Source organism: Salvelinus fontinalis, chromosome 32 (genome assembly GCF_029448725.1).
Source record: "Salvelinus fontinalis isolate EN_2023a chromosome 32, ASM2944872v1, whole genome shotgun sequence".
NCBI classification, from domain to species: Eukaryota; Metazoa; Chordata; class Actinopteri; order Salmoniformes; family Salmonidae; genus Salvelinus; species Salvelinus fontinalis.
The window spans coordinates 35,239,375-35,255,154 of NC_074696.1; the positions used below are offsets into that span (position 1 = coordinate 35,239,375).

Below are 15,780 nucleotides of genomic sequence, written 5' to 3' on the forward strand. Positions count from 1 at the left end.
TGGTGATTATGTATGCAGTTGCTAGTATGTTGGTGATTATGTATGCAGTTGCTAGTATGTTGGTGATTATGTATGCAGTTGCTAGTATGTTGGTGATTATGTATGCAGTTGCTAGTATGTTGGTGATTATGTATGCAGTTGCTAGTATGTTGGTGATTATGTATGCAGTTGCTAGTATGTTGGTGATTATGTATGCAGTTGCTAGTATGTTGGTGATTATGTATGCAGTTGCTAGTATGTTGGTGATTATGTATGCAGTTGCTGGTATGTTGGTGATTATGTATGCAGTTGCTGGTATGTTGGTGATTATGTATGCAGTTGCTAGTATGTTGGTATTGATGTTAATCTTCTTTCCTCCAGATGCGTGATGTTCAAAACGAGCACCTGACTCGCTTTATCGGAGCCTGTATTGATCCTCCCAACATCTGTATCATCACAGAGTACTGTCCCCGGGGCAGCCTGCAGGTACTTCACACAGCCTATAGGATCTAATTGTTCTATTCTATATTATTCCTTTCTATTCTTTAACCTTAAATAACCTTAGCGTTGTGAACCAAAACCCCTATTGGTCTCTTATCTCCCACATCACACATTCTCACAATGAGTAAGTCATGAACCATCTAGCCTACAATTACAACCCTTGGGTCTTGAGATGGTTGGTTTATCCTCTAGGCTACATGTGTTGAATACCGACAGCCTGTGTGAAAGGAATATGACATGTCATGCATATTCTGATGTTAGCATTGTGGACTGGGATTATTAACCTCTGGGTGACTTTCATGTCTGGCTGATTTGAAACATGTTCTGAATATTTGTGTGTATGTGTGTCTGTGTAAATTGTCATGTTTGTGTTCATGTGTTGTGCAGGATCTTATGGAGAGCGAGACCATCACCTTGGACTGGATGTTCAGATACTCTCTCATCAACGACATTGTTAAGGTGTTTCTCCATGCTTCATCCTCCATTCAGAGATTTTAAACAAAGACACAAGCCAGTGTAGGAGGAAAGAGAGGAGGAGGTTTGTGATTAAGTAGCGATTGGTCCAGGATTCTCAACCAATGGGGTCACGGGCATATATGTACTGATTGTACTGATACTTAATGTTACATTCACAGTATGGATGCTAACTTTGTGCAAGGGGAGAGGTAGAAAATATTCAAATAATATTTATTCTGTCATACTTCTTCAGTTTTTTTATATTGTCAATACAAAAAGTTATGCCAAGCATGTTACCTCTCACTTTATTTCATGCTCTTACGCTGATTTGTATCATATATTTTCAACAAGATGTTTGGGATTACACCAGATCCAACTAACCCGTCATGTGTATTGCCTGCAGCAGGAGTTGGGATTGTCCAGGCTTTGTAGATGCATGCGGCCAGGCATGTGAGGCATGTCAGGCTGCTATTCCAGTTTCAACTGTTCTGCCTGCGGTTATGGAACCCCTACCTGTCCCAGACCTGCTGTTTTCAACTCTTAATGATCGGCTATGAAAAGCCAACTGACATTTATTCCTGATTATTATTTGACCATGCTTGTCACTTATGAACATTTTGAACATCTTGGCCATGTTCTGTTATAATCTCCACCCGGCACAGCCAGAAGAGGACTGGCCACCCCTCATAGCCTGGTTCCTCTCTAGGTTTCTTCCTAGGTTTTGGCCTTTCTAGGGAGTTTATCCTAGCCACCGTGCTTCTACACCTGCATTGCTTGCTGTTTGGGGTTTTAGGCTGGGTTTCTGTACAGCACTTTGAGATATAACAGCTGATGTACCTAGGGCTATATAAAATAAACTTGATTGATTTGATTTTATGTGTGATGCTTATAATGAAGGGTAGACGGTTGGTGTCTGACACCTCCTGGTGTCCTGGTTAGAATGATGAATGAAGAGCTCACGCCTTTTACTTGAGTTAGCCTCGATTTAATGCCCCTCAATGTACATTCTAGCAGAGATAGCTGTCGTGAGAAGGCTACCTCCGTACTTTGCAAAGGAAGCTATGCATATCTTCAATGGAAGTTAATGGGAGGGTACAGAACTGTTGGTTATTGACTTGCAATGCATACTGTAGATTGTTCAGCAAATGCAATTTCGTTGGCTAAAAGTATGTGTGACAGTTCCCGCCCCTCTGCATGGAACTGTACGGGAAACATTTTACGCAGGGTCATCCACTGGTTGCATACCTTGTGAATCACACCGTCTTTGATTCTAGGGGATGGCCTTCCTTCACAACAGCGTCATCGTCTCCCATGGTAACCTGAAGTCCTCTAACTGTGTGGTGGACAGTCGCTTTGTTCTGAAGATTACTGACTACGGGCTGGCCAGCTTCCGCGAAAAGTCCAATATGGAGGACACACACGCCTACTATGCCCGTGAGTTACCTGAGCTGCAGAAACACACTCACACGTAGACAAAGACACACAGATTCGAACCCATGAGCAAACACACACACACTCTAAATAACTCAAACCAAGTGATTTCCCTGCCATTGTTGTTGTTATTCAAAAACCAAACATGCCCATTTTCTGATACAATTGGCTGTTTGTTTTACACAATAGATTTCTGTCTAAATGTTCTGTAACAATGTCCCCTCCTGAGAGAAAGCCCTTGCTGGCTCCATTGAAATACATGTCATTGATGTGGCGTAACAGTCAAATCACCTGGCTGAAAAAGTCTTGATTAGTTGCTGATTGAAAAGGTGGGTATTTAAACTCCCAGTTAATCTGGGAGGTTCAATTAAAACAATTAAGGAAACTGTATCCACCTCTTCTCTCTCCCTCTTTCCCCCTCTACCTCCCTCTTTCTTTCTCTCCAACCCCCCTTTACAGGAAAATTGTGGGCAGCTCCAGAGCTGCTGAGGGCAGAGTGTCCCCCACCATGTGGCACTCAGAAAGGGGATATCTACAGCTTCGGCATCATCCTGCAGGAGCTGGCCCTGCTCCGAGGGGTCTTCCACATCGAGGGGGACACCTTCAGCCCCAAAGGTGTGTGTGTAAATCAAATCAAGTGTTGTTTGTCACATGCACTGAATACAACAGGTAATACAACCTTACCGTGAAATGCTTACTTACAAGCTCTTAACCAACGATGCAGTTTAAGAAATAGAGTTAAGAAAATATTTACCAAATAAACTAAAGTTTTAAAAATTACATCAAAAAGTAACACAATAAAATTACATAACAATAAAGCGGCTATATACAGGTATAGGTTAGTTGAGTTAATTTGTAAAGTGACTATGCATAAATAATAAACAGCGAGTAGCAGCAGTGTAAAAACGAAGGGGGGGGGGGGGGTCAATGTAAAGTCTGGGTGGTCATTTGAGGAATTCTTCAGCAGTCTTATGGCTTGGGGGTAGAAGCTGTTAAGGAGCCTTTAGGTCCTAGACTTGGTGCTCCGGTACTGTTTTCCGTGCGGTAGCAGAAAGAACAGTCTATTACTTTGGAGTCTTTGACAACCTAGTATACAGGTCCTGGATGTCAGGGAGTTCGACCCCAGTGGTGCACTGGGCCATACGCACTACCCTCTGTAGCGCCTTACAATCAGATCCCGAGCAGTTGCCATACCAGGCGGTGATGCAACCGGTCAGGATGCTCTCGATGGTGCAGCTGTATAACTTTTTGAGGTCTCCTGAAAATATTTGTGTGTCTGTGCGTGTTCTTCAGGCAAGGACAGGCATGTACAGTGTCTTCAGTAAGTATTTACACCCCTTGACTTTTTCCACATTTTCTTGTATTGCAGCCTGAATTTAAAATTGATTCAATTGAGATTTTTTTTGTCACTGGCCTACAATTATGTTTTTAAAAATGTTTACCAATTATTTAAAAATGAAAAGATGAAATATCTTGAGTCAATAAGTAAGCCTAAATAAGTTCAGGAGGAAACATTTCCTTAACAAGTCACATAATAAGTTGCATGGACTCACTCTGTGTGCAATAGTAGTGTTTAACATGATTTTTGATTGACTACCTCATCTCTGTACCCCACACCATTATCTGTAAGGTCCCTCAGTCGAGCAGTGAATTTCAAACACAGATTCAACCACAAAGACCAGGGAGGTTTTCCAATGCCTCACAAAGAAGGGCGCCTATTGGTAGATGGGTAAAGTAAAAAAATGCACACGGGAATTGTGCATTGTGAGTTACCAATTACACTTTAGATGGTGTATCAATACACCGTCACTAAAAGATACAAGCGTCCTTCCTAACTCAGTTGCCGGAGAGGAAGGAAACCGCTCAGGGATTTTACCATGAAGCCAGTGGTGACTTTAAAATAGTTACAGAGTGTAAGGGCTGTGATAGGAGAACACTGAAGATGGATCAACAACATACAACAGTGTAGTTACTCCACAATACTAACCTAATTGACGAGGTGAAAAGAAGGAAGCTTGTTTGAAACAAGGCACTAAAGTATAACTGCAAAAAATGTCTCAGCAATTACATTTTTGTCCTAAATACAATGTGTTATGTTTCGGGCAAATCCAATACAACACATTACTGAGTACCACTCTCCATATTTTCAAGCATAGTGGTGGCTGCATCATGTTATGGGTATGCTTGTAATTGTTAATGACAGGGGAGTTTTTCAGGATAAAAAAAATAAACAAAATGGAGCTAAGCACAGGCAAATCATGTAGGAAAACCTGCTTCAGTCTGCTTTCTACCAGATACTGGGAGATTAATTCACCTTTCAGCAGGACAATAACCTAAAACAGAAGGCCAAATCTACACTGGAATTGCTTACCAAGAAGACAGTGAATGTTCCTGAGTGGCCGAGTTGCAGTTTTGACTTAAATCTGCTTGAAAATCTATGGAAAGACCTGAAAATGGTCTAGCAATGATCAACAACCAATTTGACAGAGCTTGAATAATTTTTAAAACAATAATGGGCAAATGTTGCACAGTCCAGGTGTGGAAAGCTCTTAGAGACTTACCCAGAAATACTCACAGCTGTAATCACTGCCAACGGTGCTTCTACAAAGTATTGACATTTACTTATGTAAATTAGTTATTTCTGTATTTCCTTTTCAATAAATGTGCAAACATTTCTAGAAACATTATGGGGTATTTTTGTAGATGGGGAGAGAGAAAAAATCTATTTAATCCATTTTGAATTCAGGCTGTAACACAACTAAATGTGGAATAAGGGGTATGAATAATTTCTGAAGGCACTGCAATTATATGCGAATATATATCAAGGTAAATATGTTTAGGGTTAAAGATGAATGTACAGACAAATATGGATGGGCACTTGAAACAATGAAAATAAAAATCCAATCTGGGCCCTCTCCCAATCTGGGCCCTCTCTTTCTAAAATGATTTGCCGGAATTGTTGCAACCCCTATTACTAGCCTGTTCAACCTCTCTTTCGTATCATCTGAGATTCCCAAAGATTGGAAAGCTGCCGCGGTCATCCCCCTCTTCAAAGGGGGAGACATTCTAGACCCAAACTGCTACAGACCTATATCTACCCTACCCTGCCTTTCTAAGGTCTTCGAAAGCCAAGTCAACAAACAGATTATCGACCATTTTGAATCCCACCGTACCTTCTCCGTTATGCAATCTGGTTTCCGAGCTTGTCATGGGTGCTCCTCAGCCACGCTCAAGGTCCTAAACGATATCATAACCACCATCGATAAGAGACATTACTGTGCAGCCGAATTCATCAACCTGGCCAAGGCTTTTGACTCTGTCAATCACTACATTCTTATCGGCAGACTCAACAGCCTTGGTTTCTCAAATGACTGCCTCGCCTGGTTCACGAACTACTTCTCTGATAGAGTTCAGTGTGTCAAATCGGGGGGCCTGTTGTCCGGACCTCTGGCAGTCTCTATGGGGGTGCCACAGGGTTCAATTCTCGGGCCGACTCTCTTCTCTGTATACATCAATGATGTCGCTCTTGCTGCTGGTGATTCTCTGATCCACCTCTACGCAGACGACACCATTCTGTATACTTCTGTCCCTTCACTGTGTTAACTAACTTCCAGACGCGCTTCAATGCCATACAACTCTCCTTTCGTGGCCTCCAACTGCTCTTAAATGCAAGTAAAACTAAATGCATGCTCTTCAACCGATCGCTGCCCGCACCTGCCCGCCCGTCCAGCATCACTACTCTGGACGGTTCTGACTTAGAATATGTGGACAACTACAAATACCTAGGTGTCTGGTTAGACTGTAAACTCTCCTTCCAGACTCACATTAAGCATCTCCAATCCAAAATTAAATCTAAAATCAGCTTCCTATTTCACAACAAAGCATCCTTCACTCATGCTGTCAAACATACCCTCGTAAAACTGACTATCCTACCGATCCTCGACTTCGGCAATGTCATTTACAAAATGACCACCACAAGGGGAGATCTTGCATGGAGCCCCAGACCGAGGGTGATTGACCGTCATCTTGAACTTCTTCCATTTTCTAATAATTGCGCCAACATTTGTTGCCTTCTCACCAAGCTGCTTTCCTATTGTCCTGTAGCCCATCCCAGCCTTGTGCAGGTCTACAATTGTATCCCTGATGTCCTTACACAGCTCTCTGGTCTTGGCCATTATGGAGAGGTTGGAGTCTGTTTGATTGAGTGTGTGGACAGGTGTTTTTTATACAGGTAACGAGTTCAAACAGGTGCAGTTAATACAGGTAATGAGTGGAGAACAGGAGGGCTTCTTAAAGAAAAACTAACAGGTCTGTGAGAGCCGGAATTCGTACTGGTTGGTAGGTCTTCAAATACTTATGTCATGCAATAAAAGGCAAATTAATTACTTAAAAATCATACAATGTGATTTTCTAAATTTTTGTTTTAGATTCCGTCTCTCACATTTGAAGTGTACCTATGATAAAAATTACAGACCTCTACATGCTTTGTAAGTAGGAAAACCTGCAAAATGGGCAGTGTATCAAATACTTGTTCTCCCCACTGTATGTGTCGAACTGCTTTGCTTTACCTTGTCCAGGTCGCAGTTGTAAATGAGAACTTGTTCTCAACTAGCCTACCTGGTTAAATAAAGGTAAAAAAAAAAAAACTATACCTAGGCAGGCTCTTATGAAAGCACATTGAAATACTGTACCTTTTTCTATAGCTCAATCGGTTGGTACGTTGTCGAGCGGACGGTCACATGTGTTGGTGAGGTAGAGCAGGGGTTCCCAACCTTTTCCCCCGGGGCCCCTGTTTCACATTTTCATTGTCATCAACATTTTCATTATCGAGATTCCCTATTTTAAATACACCGCCAGCTTGGTTTTGTTTAATTAGATGGACCTAGGAAATGTTTTGTTTGAAGCTAATTTCCTGCAATTCCTTCGTAGTTTAACAAGACTCCTCTTTTAGGTAGGCTATTTAATGATAATAATAATAATTATTATTATTATAATTATGATAATAATGTTTAAGGAAATAAAGTCTAGACCCAATTTCCTCAAATGTAATTCTGTGACCGAATATGTTTTATTATGATCATTTATATGAACCCTTAATTTAATTATACATATTCTCTTTTACAGAAAGTGATTATATCAATTGATAGCGACAGTGACACAATGTATAAGATAACGTCCAAAGCAAATTCCAATTTCTTTGACTACTCGACTTTAGAAGGTCGTAGCTCAGCTTCATATGAACGTCTTAGAGACAAACCAAAGATATTCCCATGTGCATCAGAGCCACGTCTTCCTCTGGCATTTTACCACTTGTTTCTAGCCTTGCAGGTGTATGCGTCATTTTAGATCGGTATAAACAATCGTTAATTGTGTATTTTAAAATGGAAGGTCCTGTGCACCCCCACAAAATGTTGGCGCCCCCTAGATTGGGAACCACTGAGGTAGGGGACCCTGGTTCATGGAGGCAGTGCTATATGCTAAGCTAGCACACTTACGGCAGTTGAACACACATTGAATTGAAGAGGTGGGTGGGTCATATCATTTATGTGTGAGAGACGAGACAGAAGTTGGGAACGAAAAATAAGAGGAAAATAACTTCAATGAGAAGAGAGAGGGGGGATGGACAATGAGTTCAGGACATTAGCACTGGCAGAGCCCGGTCCCCGGATGGAAATATTGTTGGTTTATGGAATGAAGAAGAGCTGATATGGAGAGTAAACATGGGAGGTGACCCAGATACAGTATTGAGTATTGACACATTTAACAGAACACATCATTTCCTTCAACCTCATTCTGCATTGCCTTTCATCTTCCATATTCAAGTCTATTGGGATGGCGCTGCGTTTCAAGTGCCGCCTTGTTCGGAACAGAAAAGAAAGGAAGCAGAGAGAGAGGGAAGAAAGGAAGGATATGGAGAGATTAGATGACAGAGTTATATCTCTGAAACTATTGACCATGAGAAAGAGGCTGGTTTTACTGTCACCTTGGGAATATTTGAACGTGTCGTGTTCTTGTTATGTGAAAGGAAAAGAGGCTTGCCTGTCCAAGGGCTGTGTAAGCTCCCTTGAACTCCACCTCTCTCTCTCTCTGCTTCTCTATCTCTCGTTCTCTCTCTGAAATTGATGTGTGCCTTAGTACAATAGTACAAAATGGTTATATGAATTCGCACATCCCCCTTTCTTACTTCCTCCCTCTTTCTCTCTACCAGAGATCGTAGAGCGCGTGGCCCTGGGCCAGTGGCCCTACCTGCGACCCTCCCTCTGCCCCCAGAGCCACAGTGAAGAGGTGGGCCAGCTCATGCAGCGCTGCTGGAGCGAGGACATGAACGAGAGGCCCGAGTTCCACCACATCAAGCTGCTGCTGCGCAAACACAACAGGTACTCTATTTCTGTACGCACTGCTTAAACCTCTGCACTTTATATGGTTCCTGATCTACAGACACGCGCTTATACCCATCCACTCACTTTAGAGATCTTCCTTCCTCTGCATTCAAAATAACACTCCACACACAAGCATGTATTTATTATCCCCAGTGCCTTTTTATACTCACAACAACAGGTTTGCACTGCTCTGACCACTATCTTCCAAACCTCCCTCCAATGTTTTACCCGTTCTTTACTCCGCTCCTCCATCCCTCTCTCCATCATTCCTTCTGCAGAGGTTATGGGTCTAATATCCTGGACAACCTGTTGTCTCGTATGGAGCAGTACGCCAATAACCTGGAAGAACTGGTGGAGGAAAGAACACAGGCTTACCATGAAGAGAAACGCAAGGCCGAGGCACTGCTCTACCAGATACTTCCACAGTGAGTGTATTAAGAGGATCACAATGTAAATATGTAGTTAAACCTTTTTGTGTTGTCCTCAATGATTTTGAATGCAGTGTATCCACTGAGTTGTGACAAAAAAAGGACACAAACACACCCTCACACAGAAATACTCATCAGAGTGGAGCCACTCTGCAGAGGACGAATAAATCCAAGCATCATTTGGTGATTGGACTGAATCATACACACACACACACACACGCACATACACGCACACGCACTCGTACACAAACAGACTCTCTTGCACACACACACACACACACACAGCCTACTCACTCTGATTAACACTGTGTCTTACATAGCTCTGTAGCGGAGCAGTTGAAGAGAGGGGAGACGGTGCAGGCTGAGGCCTTTGACTCAGTCACCATCTACTTCAGTGACATTGTGGGCTTTACCGCCATCTCAGCAGAGAGCACGCCCATGCAGGTCAGTCCAGAATGAACTCCTGAAATACAATGGCTTTAGGCTGTCATGAATGAGAAGTGGAGTATGCCGATTTTCAGAGCAAATTAAAATTATATATTTGAGTTGGGACCGATGAACTGCACTCCATTGAAGCATACTTGTGTTCAATGTGCACTTTTCAGAAGTTGACTGTATTGAAAATGACTTATAATGCTCGGCAAATTAATTAACTGTTATTCTACTGAAAGGAAACATATTTTATGCAGGAGCTAATAATCTTCATGTTTTCCCATAGGTGGTGACCCTATTGAATGACCTCTACACGTGTTTCGATGCCATCATCGACAACTTCGATGTTTACAAGGTGAAGTCAGAGTCTAAACCTTGTTATTCACACATGGTCACAGGGTGTGCAAGCTTTTGTTCCAGTCCAGCATTAATACAACTGATTCAGCTAATCAAGTGCTTGGGGATTAGTTGAATCAGCTGTGTTGGAGCTAGAATGTCACAAAGACCACAAAGACACACTGCGGTCCTCCTGTACTACACTTACCCACCACTGGTTTAGGGACATATTTAGAGGGAAATTTCTAATAATTTCAACTTCACATTCATCATCTCCAGCACCACCCCAACATCATCATATGTGAAAATGGCACTTTTCTATGTTTTGTAGTAAAAAAGGTAAATTAAGATGTTTTCAATGACATCACCGGTGTGCATCGTGTTTATGATGTCATTGAAAACATCTTAATTTACCTTTTTTACTACAAAACATAGAAAAGTGCCATTTTCAAATATGATGATGTTGGGGTGGTGCTGGAGATGATGAACATGAAGTTGAAAAATTGTGAAGTTTCCCTTTAAGAACCCTAGTGACAGTGTGACCGTCTCGCTCTCTCTGTGGCGCCCTCAGGTGGAAACGATAGGTGATGCGTACATGGTGGTATCTGGGCTGCCGGTGAGGAACGGCAAGCTGCACGGCCGAGAGATCGCCCGTATGTCCCTGGCCCTGCTGGAGGCCGTACACTCCTTCAGGATCCGCCACCGACCTGCCCAGCAGCTCCGTCTGCGCAGTGGCATCCACAGTGGTGAGCAGCGGTGGGGGCAGGATTGTAGAATTCAAGCAGTACTGTATTTGTTTTCGGACAAATGCACTTCATTGAGCTTTTCTGACACTGTGGAATCATTGGAGTCTGTGGAATATTGAAATAGGTTGTCTGTGTGTTCCCTCCAGGCCCTGTATGTGCTGGCGTTGTAGGACTGAAGATGCCTCGGTTCTGTTTGTTTGGAGATACAGTCAACACAGCCTCTCGCATGGAGTCCAATGGGGAGGGTGAGAGTGACCAACCTCTTTTATCTACTGTCTCATGACCTATCAGGACAAACACTATCCCTTCTCTGGTTTAAATGACCACATTTCTGTCATGTTATCATCCCTCAGCCCTGAAGATCCACGTGTCGGAGGCCACGCGCGTGGTGCTGGACGACTTCAACTGTTTCCAGCTGGAGCTGAGAGGAGACGTGGAGATGAAGGGCAAAGGGAGGATGAAGACCTACTGGCTACTGGGGGAAAGCATCAACAACATGGCTTAGTAGAGAGAGAGAGAATTAGACATAGACAGTATTGGAAAGATGCCGTAGAAAAGATTGTTTAGGCAAGGGAGGACTGAGGTAAAAGGAACAGACATGCATACAGATACACATAGGAATGGGGTGAAATAGAAATAAGCAACAAACAAATACTCCTGATAACCACCTCCAGAATGATAGTCTCATCGACTCAGTCTCACTGCTCTTCAAGGGCATTCCTTGGTTCCTTTAGGTGGAAACGCTCTCTCTAGATTGACTTACTATGGTGCATAAGCTATCAACGTTGACCTTCCATGGACAGCTTTAGACTTGTACCTCTCCAACCAAAGGAAAGCTATCACTGTTACACCACCGTGTGCCGAAAGGTGAGGCCCCACCTCCTCCGATTCGCATTTGCGAACAGCTCCACCCAGTGTTCAAGAGTTGCAACTTTCGCTTTCAAGAACGAACATTTTGGACAATCTTGTTGGACCTGTTGTTTATCGTGACGAGAGTAGTCCAATGTGTTATTTTGTGGTTATTTCACTTTGTGACTGATTGGTGTTCTCTAACATGTAGAGGCCTTAGTGTTATGTGAAGCCTTCACAGGCATTATTCTATTTGTTTCACGGTGGTGTTTGTTCTGTATCACAATATCAGTTTGTTCTATATCTATATAATTGAGCATTAATCAAGTGAAGACCAGAGGGGTATACTACGAATGTAGCTAGATGTACTCAGGCTTTTCTGAAATGACCTAACTTCATGAACTGCGCGTTCATGTCGCACATGGCTAGTCGAACGCCGAACTCTTCATTGAGACAATGCTGAAACATCAATCCGTGGACGAGTCAGTGCCATATTTACATTTTTGCCGAAATCAATTTACCTGCAAATTCAGCAGGCTATGGTGTGAAATGGGCAACTAGACGTTTATTTACATACGATGTTTGTTTGTTGTGCTTATCAATGCACAAGTCCCATGATTCCCCCCTCCTAACGATACAAAAATAGTATTAAGTCATACGAAAGTTTTACTGCACGTGAAGTTTCAAATGTGTCATTACTAAATGTGTTATTACTATTACTGTTTTTAACACAAGAATTTGATTGGTCCTCGGCTCAAACACTTCATTCAATATAAGTGGGACAAGCCCTGAGTTAGCCTGTCCGGGAGCAGGTTACTTCTGAAGGATTCGTTGCCGTAGAAATGTTACTGACTAGAGCCATATTCGTGTCACCACTTATCCCGAGTTGATCTCAGAGTTGACCAAAGTTACCTCAACTCCTCAAACCTGATTCATAGTGTACTGCTCAATTATCCATAATAATACCAGTTCACAAAGTGTGTTCTACAGCCTGCTTGGCTATGTGCTTTAGGATGAAGTAGTGGAGGTAATCACCTCCATGCCACAATGTGGGCTATCTAATTGACATTGGTGAAATGTCTCAAATGGACACTTATGGTGTTAAGTTGTGAATTAGCATTCAACAGGAATGTTCAAAATCTTTTTGGTCATAAAAAAACAATTCATTGCTTTAGTCTGCTCAAGATAAACTGCGATGACAATGAAGAATGGGGAGTTAGATTTGGCCATAAATGACAACTTCTGGGTGAATTAATATTGTCGCAACCTGTTCTCAGAGCATTTTGTTTTATTCTATACGTAAATCCAAGACACTCCATTTAGTTACATAAAACAGATGGTCACTTATAGACAGATGGTTACTTGTAATCAGCTAGCCCTCTCCCATTAAGTTCTTATATTACAGACTCATTTTGAGGTTCATATTTTCTAATTGTCCTTTTTCCTTTACTTACAAGATGATGTCATAATAACTTATATTTCACACTCAAGGGTACAAAATAATGAGGGAGTCTAGCTCTTCACTTCTCTTACTGTTACTGATGAGAAAAGTGAATATTTTCAGATTGAGAGTCCTACTAAATGGCATACACAGTACAATGAAAATATATACACAGAACAAAAAAACAAACGCAACATGTATAGTGTTGGTACCATGTTTCATGAGCTAAAATAAAAGATCCCCGACATCCCCGACATCCATACACACAAAATTATTATTTCTCTCAAATTTTGTGCACACATTTCTTTACATCCCTGTTAGTGAGCATTTATCCTTTGCCAAGATAATCTACCCACCTGACAGGTGTGGCATGTCATGAAGCTGATAAAACAACATGATCATTACAGAGGTGCACCTTGTGCTGGGGACAATAAAAGGCAACTCTAAAATGTGCAGTTTTGTCACACAACACAATGCCACAGATATTTAAAGTTTTGAGGGAGCAAGCAATTGGCATGCTGACTGCAGGAATTTCCACCAGAGCTGTTGCCAGAGAATTTAATGTTAATTTCTCTACCTTAAGCCACCTCCAAAATCGTTTTAGAGAATTTGGCAGTATGTCCAACCGGCCTCACAACAGCAGACCATGTGTATGGCATCATGTGGGCGAGCGGTTTGCTGTTGTCAATATGTGAACAGAGTGCCCCATGGTGGCAGTGGGGTTATGGTATGGGCAGGCATAAGCTATGGACAACGAACACAATTGCATTTTATCGATGTCAATTTGAATGCACAAAGATACCGTGCCGAGATCCTGAGGCCCATTGTCGTGCCATTCATCCGCCTCATTTTTAAGCATGATAATGCACGGCCCCATGTCGCAAAGATCTGTACACAATTCCTGGAAGCTGAAAATGTCCCAGTTCTTCCCTGGCCTTCATACTCACCAAACATGTCACCCATTGAGCATGTTTGGGATGTTCTGCATCGACGTTTACGACAGCATGTTCCAGTAGTTGCCAATATCTAGCAACTTCGCACAGCCATTGAAGAGGAGTGGGACAACATTCCACAGGCCACAATCAACAACCTGATCAACTCTATGCGAAGGAGATGTGTAACGCTGCATGAGGCAAATGGTGGTCACACCAGATACGGACTAGTTTTCTGATCCATGCCCCTACCTTTTTTTGAAGATATCTGTGACCAACAGATGCATATCTGTATTCCCAGTCTTGTGAAATCCATAGATTAGGGCCTAACGAATTTATTTAAATTTACTGATTTCCTTATATGATCTGTAACTCGGTAAAATCTTTGATATTCTTGAATGTTGCGTTGATATTTTTGTTCGGTATATTTAAAATTCTCAAAGTTGACTCTCTGAGGATACTTCTTTGGCTTGTGATTTGCAAACATGTTACAACAAACTGTACTCTTTGCCTTTTGTTCTCTGGTATTTTTGGGTGGTTCTGCTCAGTTGAAAGGGAACAACTGCATCACCTAGCTACTCAGCTTAGAAGTGGAGCATCACTGATAGGCAGTAGGCACCCATTTCCCAACCAGCACTATGGACCATGTGAATGTGTTCTCAGTTGAACGCCCCTACACCTTAAAGTTATCATCAGTGAGATTTTCCACTTTCCAACTTAAGTCTAAATGTTTGATCATTTCATTTTCCATGATTGAATTTATCACCTAAGGACTAAGCCAAAGCCAATACTCCTGAAAGGATCAGGATTAGTAATGAGACGTGGTAAATGCTAACAGCTCTGTGTAATGTCAGGGAGACAAGTTATTGATCAGTAGTAACTCACCCAATGTCAGGCTTGATCTGACAGGTAACCCAGCGTGCAAAACTGGTTTCAATGATGTCAGTATAATCTATTTTATGAGGTCATGGTCAGGTTGCATACTGGTTGTGTTAAAGTTTTTGCAGAAGTTAACGTATTTTTAGCAACCAGAAAAATATGTCTTTGTCTAGTTTTAATCTGACCAGATAACATCCAAAATATGATGTCTTTCCCATTGTTTTCTTGTTGTGAAAAATGTCTTTACCAGGTTGTAACAGAGACCAGTTGGTTGTAATGTTATTTTTCAGATCAGAAATGTACATCATTAAGACGATTCCAAGTCAGGTCCGTCTGCATACGGTATATGTCCACTATGAATGTGCTCCCATGGGTTCTGTAAATGGATCTCTGATGCAGTAAAATGTATTGTGTTGTTTTGGTTGCTTTGTATTTTAGAGGAGTGGGTTGGTCTTTGAATTACTGTGTGTTACCATGTATTGTTTGGTGTGCTTTAAAATATGACATTGGCATTGTTTTTGGGGCGAGAAAGAAATGTTCAGTTACATTGCCTGTCTTGTTTCTAGTCAGTTGAATGTCTTTATAAAATCAGTTGAGAACCAAAATCTTCTGAGTTAATAGCAATGTGTTATTGTGCTTTATGTAATTTTGGCCGATGAACTTTCCATGTTTAGTTATTTATTAGACCTTACAAGTGGGGCAGTCCATGCATACAATTGCATTTTGTATCACAGTAGGGCACAACAACCCACATACTTGTAGTCTAATCTACAGGTTACAAATGTCCATCTTTACAGTATATAAACTTGAAATAATGGGGATATAGAGTAACTACAAGTAAGTACAAACAACACTTACAAACAACACAGTAAAACAACAGCTCAAAGACATCCCTTTGACTGCTTTTATTTGTACTGTGTAGCAATTAGAAAAAAGTTGTCTGTCACACAGCACTTAAATAATATGCTGACAAGGCAGATACTTCCCACA

The 15,780-nt window shown here is 41.8% G+C and overlaps 1 protein-coding gene across 2 annotated transcripts in view; it reads left to right on the forward strand.

Annotated features, from left to right (window-relative positions):
• Positions 1-15,395, forward strand: part of LOC129831162 (atrial natriuretic peptide receptor 1-like) — a 119,384-nt gene extending 103,989 nt beyond the window's left edge. For both annotated transcript variants that reach the window (XM_055894248.1, XM_055894247.1), the window contains exons 12-22: positions 361-465; positions 868-939; positions 2,211-2,370; positions 2,827-2,982; positions 8,576-8,744; positions 9,026-9,172; positions 9,496-9,619; positions 9,894-9,962; positions 10,515-10,689; positions 10,836-10,934; positions 11,043-15,395. In XM_055894248.1, coding sequence (XP_055750223.1) covers positions 361-465; positions 868-939; positions 2,211-2,370; positions 2,827-2,982; positions 8,576-8,744; positions 9,026-9,172; positions 9,496-9,619; positions 9,894-9,962; positions 10,515-10,689; positions 10,836-10,934; positions 11,043-11,194 — 1,428 coding nt within the window. In that variant the 3' untranslated portion in view covers positions 11,195-15,395. The remainder of the gene's footprint in view (positions 1-360; positions 466-867; positions 940-2,210; positions 2,371-2,826; positions 2,983-8,575; positions 8,745-9,025; positions 9,173-9,495; positions 9,620-9,893; positions 9,963-10,514; positions 10,690-10,835; positions 10,935-11,042) is intronic.
• Positions 15,396-15,780: the final 385 nt, after the last annotated feature.